At 27.2% G+C, this 10,942-nt stretch overlaps 1 protein-coding gene across 1 annotated transcript; it reads right to left on the reverse strand.

Moving 5' to 3' along the window:
* Nucleotides 1-7,615: 7,615 nt before the first annotated feature.
* Nucleotides 7,616-9,758, reverse strand: LOC111674524 (putative odorant receptor 85e). Its single transcript, XM_023435144.2, has 5 exons — nucleotides 9,193-9,758; nucleotides 8,916-9,115; nucleotides 8,575-8,857; nucleotides 8,243-8,503; nucleotides 7,616-8,044 (listed from the first exon to the last, which is right to left on the reverse strand). Exons 1-5 carry the CDS (start codon nucleotides 9,739-9,741, stop codon nucleotides 7,982-7,984), a joined length of 1,356 nt encoding a protein of 451 aa, XP_023290912.2. The 5' UTR covers nucleotides 9,742-9,758; the 3' UTR covers nucleotides 7,616-7,981.
* Between the last annotated feature and the right edge of the window lie 1,184 nt (nucleotides 9,759-10,942).

The raw sequence follows: 10,942 nt of genomic DNA on the forward strand, positions 1-10,942 counted from the left end.
CCAAAATATTTAAAATTGTTAGATTTTTTATAAAAATAAAATGTGTGGACAATTATTATATTTGAAATGATACCACATATTTGTTCCTACGTTTTGAGGAACGATGTTGGGTTTCTTAAGTATTTTTTTATTTGAAATAAATAATTCAGCAACAGGTTTTCACTAGTTCATTAGAAAGTATGAATTCTAAAACTCGTTGATAAATCTTAAAAACATTTTAATTTGATTTTTGTACGCAGAAAAAAGGATTTTTCTTGAAAAGAAATATTTTCTAATATTTGAGAAAAGGTTTCATTAAATAATTAACCTAGAATTGAATTCAACGAAGTAGAAAATAATAATTTTGTTTATAATAAGAAGAAAAATATTGTTAAAATTCAATAACAAACATCCAATTTCCTATTATCTGATTAACCGAATAATTTTGAATCATCCGATTATTAAACGGCTAACATAAAACCTATGTATCTATGTATTTTTAATAGAAAATATTTTTTGAAAAGAACTCATCACTTAACACATCTTAATATACTTATATACATAAGTAATATATACATAGGGGTATTTATGTATGTATATGTCTACATAAATTTTATTAAGTCTTTCAAATAATTCAATAAAAATCATCATCACTACACTGCGTGCTCGAAGTACTGTGAGTATGTCTATAAAGTAATAAAAGTTTATATAACAATATTACAACAAAATTAATGAATTATTACCAAGTTTGTGTTTTACTAAATATGTATAAGATATCAAGTTAAGTGCTTGTATTGTTTTTACCTTCAAATGAATTTATTATAGGTTCCTTGAAAGATTTATAAGCTACATATGTTACATACATGAAATGCCTAATTGTCCAAATAACACTTTGAAATGATAAAAACATGCAAGTCGCATTAGATATAGGATGTGTTTTTGTATACACTTCGTACATACACTTATTCTTCTACTATTAAACTCAAGAAATCAAATTTTGTCTTCTTTTAACCACTACATATCGTCTATACTACACAGAAGTAGTTTAATAACGTCTTATTAGTAATTTATTTGCCATCTTCTTTGAGAAGCTTTAGAAGCTGTTCACTATTTTTCACTCGGTTTACATTGACTAGTTTTTCTAATTACTTGAAAACGATTGTGACAAAACAGTGTTAAAAGAATGACCTAAAGTGCGTTTGTGTAACCAACCCATTTTATATTTTAAACCATTATGTATATGGTAATAAAAGTTTTAGCTTTTAATTTATACAAAGACCACATATAAAAAATCAACAACATTTTTAAATTTTCAAATTAGTTAAAACCCGTTATTTTAAATATGTCGGAACACTCTACCGCTACTTAATCATATTAGAGACTTGAAGCGAAAAATAACACTTTATTGGTTGTTTTTAATTAAAATTCCCACATTTTGTTGCGGTTTCGCTGGTACTTTCAACTAAACGACTATAATCAGAAAAGTTAGCAAAATACATTATTAATGACACATTAAAACACATTATTAATGACAGTATTAGTTGCGATATGTCATTACAAGTACAAACATACGCTAGATGCGCCAAACAAATATATATTTTGATTGGTTGGGTTCTATTTTGTTCATATGTTTGTTTGTTTGAACTTTATTGACTACTAAATGACTGAACCGATTTTCTAAAAATTTTCATAGCGTTTCATCATTAAACTCATTTTATTTTATTAAAATTAATAAATACGCATTAAATAAACAATATAAAATGTCAAAATCAGCTGACATGTTCCTGCGCCGCTTGTTACGCTTATAAAAGTAGAAAGTGGATTTACTTTATGTATTCTATGCGTCAAGGGATTTTACGCTTTTGTGCTTGTAACTTTAAGCATACAAATACATTGATTATACTTTTTTTGGCAGACGCATAGAACGCGTGGTATGGACCTCCAGCTTTATTCCTGTATGTCTGGAAGAGTTTATAGGCTACTTTTTATTTTGGAATTTCAAGTTAAATTCAATTACATCCGTATATTTGAGATAATATAACAGTTGTAGTCCTCAAATTTTGTCGGAGCCACTTTAGTCTCAATATGATTATTTATGAGAATTTTACACGTATATTAATTATACAAAATTGGTTTATCGGGGAAACTAATAAAACTAAATTATTCAAATTTTGCACAAACAACTTTAATATTCATTTCAAAATTTGGAAGGAAAAAGAGCGGACTATAAGAGCTAGAATCTTCAAATTTTACTTAAAGAACTTTGACATTTATTTATATGAATTAAATACAAAATTTCGTTAATCTGATCAACAAATAGAACTACACACAGAAAAAAAATGATTGGAAATCGGTTACAATGATGAATATTTAGTTAAATTAATAAAAATTGTATCGTTGTTATTTAAAAACTGTAAAATTAACTGATTTTATATATTCAGTATTGAAAAACCATAATAACACTGCAGGAAATGAAGCGATAATTGTCGTAATGCCACTAGTACTATTACTAAAACAACAGACACTAGTACAAATTGAGTTAGAGTTTATATGGAAAAATACTAGTACTAGGATTTGTTTTATCGTTCGGAGAATGTTTTTATAACGAAGTGGAGATATGTACCTGAATGGAATGATATGAACGTTGTGAACGGATAGAACCAGAATTTCTTCAGCTTTGAATTGAATTATTAGGTAAATGTATTTAAAACATTTTTTATATATTTCTTTTTTTTTTGGTATCTTTACAAATAAAATTGTATAAAAAACTAGTTGTGTAGTAACTTTCACTTGGAATTGTGCAGGAGGATTGCAAAAGAGCAAAACCACCAATTATGAAGACTTTTTATGAATATTAGAACTAGTATCAAACTGGTTTTAAATTTATTTTGTGTTATTTTTTATAATATATATAAGGATAGAACCGGAATTTTTTCGAACTTTAATTTGGAAGTATAAGAAAATGTACTTACTTACAACATTATTTATTTTTTTTTTTTTATTTTTGTAAATATAAAACTAGTTGTGTAGTAATTTCTAACTGAAATCAAATAGGGGGATTACAATGGAGCAAATCCCCAAATATGGGGATTTTTTGTGCAAATTAGTACTAGTAATAAACTGGTGCTAAAAGACCCAATTTGGTCTAGGAGCACTAGTATAAGTCTAGAACTAATGTATTAGTAATTTTTCAAACACACTCAATGTTAATTTGAACATTAATATTGTATAGGAAGGAACTAGTACCGGTGATTTTTTTTAATAGTATAATACTAGTTTGGTGCATTTCCTGCAGGGTACTGATTCATATATTTTGTAAATATTTCAAATAAAATTAAATATATTTTAAAATACACAAAATCCACAAAATATATACATATATGTATATATTGCCGGAGATAATTGGATCTTATTTTGTTTATTAATTTCTTAAACATCGATCTTAGTCCAATCGGATACCAGGAACTAATCATCCAACAATCTTCCAAATGCTAGCTGGGAACATGGTTTGTAAAAAAGCCTTTGATAGTATTTTTAATCTAATGATGTTCAACTTTCAACATTTATCTATATTCTTGTACATATCCATGATTTAAAAATATAGAAGGTTGTTTCAATATGAATTTGTTGACAAGAAAGGAGATGTTTGAAGTTTATTATTTGTGTAAATATTCAAAAGAGCGTTGCCATATTAAGAAAAAGTGTAAAATACATTGAGAAATTTTTAAACACATATGTGTAATTCATAAATGATTTACAACGATATATATAAGTGGCTGTTGAATTTGAATCTTATTTGCAATGCGTTCTTTTTAAATCAAAATGTAATTAAGCTTTAGTGGAATTAATAATGATTTTTATTATGTTTTACTTACTTAACTTTATCTCAATAATTATAATCAATTAAGTAAAAAAAATGTTGTTAATTATGTTATAACTTTTTTTCATTTTTTTGGTTACATTTATAAATTTATTTTGTTTTAAATAACGATTTAAATGCCGAATTCGGAAAAATGTTCTGCCTAAGAAAAATCTTTTTACAATCATTACATCTAATTTAGAGTTATTAATATTTAGCAAAGTGTGCATATAATTTAATTTAGTGTTTAACTGATTTCCATTAAAAGTAACGAATGTTAAGTTCAGTTTTTCTATTTCGTTCATAAAGAATGAATTTGGTTTATATAATCCCCCCTCCGAAAGTACATTTACATAAGTATAATTTTCATCTAATTTTTCACCTGTGACAAATCCGAATTCTTTCAACCCCATTTTTGAAATTATATAACCCCCAAAATTTTCTAATCCATCAGCCTCTATGTCATTTAGCTGGTCTATATCCCCCATTCTTTGCGTATATACGGTATATTATTTTAAAGAAATGTATATTTGAAACGCTTGAATGGTGTTTCTTGCTTTCGCATTTCGGAAAAAGACAGCTCATTTTTATAAAAATATTTTTTTGTTGTGTTAAAATTTTTTTTATTTGAATTAAAATATTTGTTATTTATTTTAAGTTTGAATATTTAAAATGAAATGTGGGATTAATATTCATGAATATGGTAGCTTTATTTTATACATAAACTTCAAATCGCCTTTCTTGTCATATGGTTAATCAGACTGACATTAAGGCAAATTGAAACTACCTTCTAATATATTTATACCATGTACATATCTATGTATTTGAGTGCTTATGTAGGTATGTATGTATATATACACCAGAAACAAATTGTGTTTAAAGAAAGCGGTTTTAAAATATTTTATTAAAAATTGAGTAAATTCAGGCAATTAAGGGAATTCGCTGGTAGGAAGTGAAGAATGTAAAGTATAGACAAATAAAACAAATAAACGCATATCATATTATATTTTTATTTTTAATAAAATAAATGATTGAATTTTTTTTTATTTTACACTTCATCAAGCGGAATGTTATTAAATATTGAATGTGTAAATATGTACTAAATATATCCAAATGGACGCTTATCCGTTAGTCTCTTGGTACGTATAAGCTATCAAACAGCAATAAAGTTAATCATACGTCACCTTGATTTTGTTTTATTTATCAATTTTCAATTTCTTCGTACTGCTTTACTTTATGTGCCCATTCAGTTTTATGCATATAATGGTAATGATGACGAAAATACCGAACGTTAATTTATGGCATAATTTATCATAATAAAAAAGCCGCAAATGAAGCAATAGAACACAAATTGGATAAACAAAATTACATACAAACATAATCTTAATGTTGTGGTGAAATAATTCAAAACAATATGTTCACATACATTTCGTCACCTAAAACGCAAACGGCCCTATCTTGCATTTTTAAAATTATTAAAAAAAAATAAATTAATAAAAAAATTAGCTGATTATTTTTAAGGATTAATTTTGATTAATTTTAGGCCATTAAAGGCGTTAAAGTAGTTTTCTGAAGCGGATCTTATATAGGGGGTAGGATCAATTATGGATCAATCCTAATAAAATTTGGTAGACAGAATTTGTTTCTTATTAAATTTATTTGTGTCGAATTTCTCGCTACACTCGTATTTTTAATCCATTAATGAGCGTTGTAGTCATTTTCTGAAGGGGACCTTATATGGGGGTAGGGTCAATCATGGACCGATCCTCATAAAATTTTTTAGATAGATTTTGACTCGTATGAAACTTACTTATGTCGAATTTCATCTATATACTAGTACTTTTAAGCCAGTAATGAGCGTTAAAGTCCTTTTGTGAAGGGAACCTTATATGGGGGGTAGGGTCAATTATGGACCGATCCTCATAAAATTTTGCACAGTGATTTTGGATCATAGGAATCTTACTTATGTCGAATTTCATCGCTATATTGAAACAAGTTATGACTGTTAAAGCTGCTTTTCGAGGGGCTACTTGTATGGGGGCTATCCGAAAACGCGGGCCGATATTGCCCTTTCCATTCGGACTACTTTATATTTTTTTCTCATTCTCTCACACACAAAAATCAAAAGTTTCCCAGTGTGAACCAGGTCTTAATATCCACACATAGAAACTTTTGTTTCAGAAACTATGTTTTTCCGAGAACGGGAAACTGCGTACGCGAGAGAGATGAATAATATTCTTTCTTTTTCTCTCTCACGCAAAATTAAAAGTTTTCCAAAAAAAGTTTCCTAGTGTGGACCGACAGCTAGGACGTGGTTCACACTAGGAAACTTTTTTTGGGAAACTTTTAATTTTTGTGTGTGAGAGAATGGGAAAGAAATATCAACCATTTCTTTCTCTCGCACACAAAATCAAAAGTTTCTCAACAAAACATTACCAGTATGAACCAGGTCTAAGGATTGAAGTTTCCTTAGAATTAAGAAAAAGTTTCGCAACAAAAGTTTCCTAGTCAAAGTTGATAAAAAAAATAATTTTATACGTTATTAGGTATTGCGCTAATTTTTGTCTCGTATGTATTTATGTATGTATGTATGTATGTATGTATGTATGTATGTATGTATGTATGTATGTATGTATGTATGTATGTATGTATGTATGTATGTATTATCCAGTAGTTCCCTTTATCCCGATTCCAATGCATATTTATTAAAAATTTAATTGTACTCTTATTATTATTATTTTGGTTGTAACTAATTAAATAACAATTTCAAATTTTGTAAAAGTTTATTATATTAAACCATACATAATTTTAAATAAATTTTTTCTTACCATACAAGAAATATTTATTTATCATATTTATATTATTTATCATAATATTTATTTATCATAAAAATTGCTAATATATGGTTAACAGGGCAAGGATTTTTATGCAAATCCATGTTTGCAGTCAAAAACTCAAAATAACTTTTAACCAGTTTTCTTTTCGAATTAAAGAATTTGCTACAAAATGGCATCGATTTCTTATTGCATATTTTTTATAAATGCATAAATTGCGTATTTTGTTTTAAATTGCATATATTTTGCATGTTTTTTAATTTTTCTAAAACAAATTGTTTTGTTATCTCTGTATTTTATATTTTGACAACAAATTTGGTTTTAGAAATTTTAGGCGACACTGCACAAAAATAAACACAGTTTTTTAAAAGGTACTAAATAAAAAATGTAAATGGAATTTTATATACCAGTGAATGAAAATACTAGTAAAATATTTTTTTTGAAAATATGTTTTATCTTAAAACATATTATAAACACGTCTTTTTGTTATTTTTTTGTGCACTAATGAAAAAAAAGGCCGTAAAATACTTTTTTAATTTTCAATACGAAAATTTACAAGTTTTCTTTTTTCAATTTTTATTAAAATGAAATATTAAAGAATATAAAATATTTTTTTTTTGTTTTGTAAAATATAAATTATTTTCGGGGTTTTAAATAGTTTAAATTTTAAACACCTTTAAACTTTAAAAGTGTCGCAAAAAATAATAAACATTGAGTTTAAGTGATAAGAAGAACTATTAAAGGCTAATATCCTTGGAATTTCGCGAAGAAAATTTTATGTTTTGTGGTGCGTTTAGTTTTTTTTTTTATTCTCTGTGTGAATAAAATAAAATTTTTTGTTTGACAACTGCTTCAGTTTCGCCTATATGTACTATTATATTATATAAATATAATTTATACAAAAATACATTCATTCATCAAATATATATTATTTAAAGTTGTTTCTTAGTCATTAAGCAGTCCTTAAAAACCTTTATATTATTGTCAAAAACTTATGATCTGAATATCTATTAATATGTACCTTCACAAAGAAATATTTTTTGATGCATATTTTTCACATTTTAGTGCATATTTTCCTATTTTATAGTGCATTATATAGGGCATGAAAATCCTTGCCCTGATAATTAATATTGCAATTTCTTTTGAATATTAAAAAAATTAATTAGTAATCAAAAAATGATGTACAAATTCATACGTTTTATGAACTTTTAATATTTAACGCATTTCTTTTCAATGTAAGTTTTTTTCTGGGTAATATATGAAAGTGATGCAGATGGTATTAAGAAGTTATTGAAAAGGGTTGTAGAATTTATTTATTTTTTTCAGCTAATTTTTGTAATAATGTTAAGAATGAAAACGCCTGTGTTATTACCTGAAAGTAATAATAATATATGTACATTAGCCTTCTTTATGAAATGTTTGAAAGGTAAAATTAATTTTTGTGGTGCAACTCTGTTTTGAAGTGAAGTGAAGTGGGAAAATCAGTACTATACTTTTATAAAATTTATATTTATCTCTATATATTTTTGAACTCTTGAGTAATGAAATTAAATAATTGTTAAATATTTACCGAACGCAAACGCTGTATATCCATCAAGTAAAATTTACCAGCAGTAATTTTGACTGCACGTTTCGTATTAACCAAAAATACAAAAATATCTCGTTTTATATAATGAGCATGCGGCCACCATTGCGAACGAAAGAAAGCTTCACCGGCTCGAACGCTGTGATTTCGAAGCAGTTCACCAAAATATGTAAACATGAGCAATTCGGAGAGTGTCAGGGCTAAATATTGTACCAAATTAATTGTCCTCATCGTGGAACTCTCACCCTGTAGTAAAGATATGAATATGAATAAAGTCAAATTAGATTATTCTTTTTTGAAGATAGATAGATACCTACCGCCACTCCTACAAATACAAGCAAACACAGTTGCAATGTTATCTGAAGAGATTTAATGAGACAGTATGGATTAAAAAGATCCTCTAATGTGTCACAGCTCTTTAAAATAAATTTATGTAAGAGAACACATTCGACTAATGATTCGTGAAGAACTTTCTGAAGTGAATTTTTTTGGCGCACTTCTTTGCTACCAAATACACTCAAGTCGGTTAAGTATTCTTTAGAGTACACATATTGATTTAGTTCATCGTCCTCGCCTTGCAATAATTGAGATTGGAGTTTTCTAATAAAAGAATTTAAAAATCATAATATAATATACGTAAGTAGAATTTTGAACTTACTGGAGATATTTAAAATCCTCGCCAGACATTAATTGAGCATGATAATCCAAATTTTTCAAACTACAATAGAGGATATCGAATTGACCCAACATAATAATAATAATCGAAACGAACAGAGCAGAGCCATTCCCAAAGATGCAGCCCATTATAAATTGACACCATACTTGAGTCATATAGGTTAATTCATATACCACAGGTTGCTTTCAGATTAAACATAGAGATGAAATTCATAAGTTTCATGTTTGATTTTTAAAATATGAGTCAAAAGATTGCGTACCAAAGGATTAAAGGGATACCAACATTTTAATGGCAGAGAGTACGATCCCAAAAGTAGAGGATTTAAAGCCCAAGATACTACACCAACCATACAGGATCTCAGCCAATAAAGCGTGATTTTGTAAGCAAGATTATAAGATGAGTCTACACTAACAAAGGTTAAACCGGCCATTGAATGATGGCGATGTTGCTCATTGATGTTTTCTAAAAAGTTCCTCAAAGATTTGGTTCTCCACAACCAATAACATGTTGCAAAAGAGGCGAATGAATATATAATGGCCATAGTGAGAGCGTCTGTTATCTCTTCCAATTCCCCTATTTGCAACATGTCGAAGGTAGTTTTAATATACAATAAAGCCAAATGCAAAGTTGAGATTGCAGAAAAGGCACAATAAAATCTAGCCAATTTTTTAGCAGCTCCTTGCCATTGTACTGAAGCATACTTCTCCAAATTTGTCGGTACTTGACCTACAAATTTCATAAAAAATAGTTGCAAATGAAATAAATCTCTCCTTCTCTCGTGGTCTTTTTTCGAATATAACACGTTCATGGAACCACCATGAAAATCATTTGACGACATCTTCAATTAACGCACACGTTTAAACAACTAAAGTCATAGTCAATCATCTGCAAACTATTTAAATATTGCTGTCTATGCACATACAAACATAAGTATATACATATCTTAATTCCTAAAAATACTAATAAATATATAAAACCAGCGAAATGGATAAAACAAAAACTTAGGCAAATCCAATTAGTCATACTAATACTTATACAGGTTCCCTAGATGATACTTTCTTTTAATTAGACTTTTTAATTTCTTAATTGCTCCACAATTTCGAAAAGTTTAATTTCTTTTTGTTAACACCCATTAGTAACGTTTTCTAAAGTGAGATATACCATGTTAATGATTATAAATAAAGTTAAAAGTTAAAAAAACTAAAATACTATAGCTATTTGAAGCATTGTAGTATGTTTAATATTTAGACTGAGCCCTATGAAATAAACTTTCATGTATTAAATTTTTTTATTTTGCAAAATCTTTCAATTTATTTGTTCCTAAATTTGTATATATTGTAAAATCTTTAATATGAATATATTAGAACGATCTTGTCATGTCCGTTACTCTGTCTGTTTGTATATATTGTAACATCTTTAATATGAATATATTAGAACGATCTTGTCATGTCCGTTACTCTGTCTGTTGTAGATACGATAGGGCCTAAAAGTAAGAAAGTAAAGAGGTCGGCAATATCGTTCAACAATTGTATATACATAAATTGACATAAAATTAATGCAATCCTTACACTTCTTTACAAAATTACTTTAACATTCGACAAACATACATATTACAATAAAAAAATTGTCAATTAATTCACCTATAATATGCGCTTTCAATTCCCATCAGAAATTCTGATCCATTTCACCATAGAATAAAATTTAAACCAGAAACCCTGAAAATAGTTTATAAATTGTAGAATGATTTTATTACAATTTTAACTTTAATATTATAATTTGTATTTATCAATTAAATTTCGATTAATACCTATTAGACATACAGGAAAACTTTTCTTGGCAATGAGAATATCTAATTTCACTTTTGTGAATTATTTTAATTGCCTGTAGAATTTTGTGAGTTAAAAAAAACAAAGCCTTGATGACCTTGTCAATTTTCATAAAATTACTTGAATGTCCAAAATTAACTTATAAACACAAATGTCGAAATGAAATTCAGCACAAATAAATAT

This window comes from Lucilia cuprina, chromosome 4 (assembly GCF_022045245.1).
Source record: "Lucilia cuprina isolate Lc7/37 chromosome 4, ASM2204524v1, whole genome shotgun sequence".
NCBI lineage: Eukaryota > Metazoa > Arthropoda > Insecta > Diptera > Calliphoridae > Lucilia > Lucilia cuprina.

Bases quoted from the DNA above. Each gene is read 5' to 3' on its own strand.
- LOC111674524 (XM_023435144.2), bottom strand. From the start codon at position 9,741: ATGAACGTGTTATATTCGAAAAAAGACCACGAGAGAAGGAGAGATTTA. The intron at 8,858-8,915 runs GTAAGTTCAAAA...TTCTTTTATTAG, and splicing joins GAGGATTTTAAATATCTCCA to AAAACTCCAATCTCAATTAT. The intron at 8,504-8,574 runs GTAGGTATCTAT...TCTTTACTACAG, and splicing joins TTGTATTTGTAGGAGTGGCG to GGTGAGAGTTCCACGATGAG.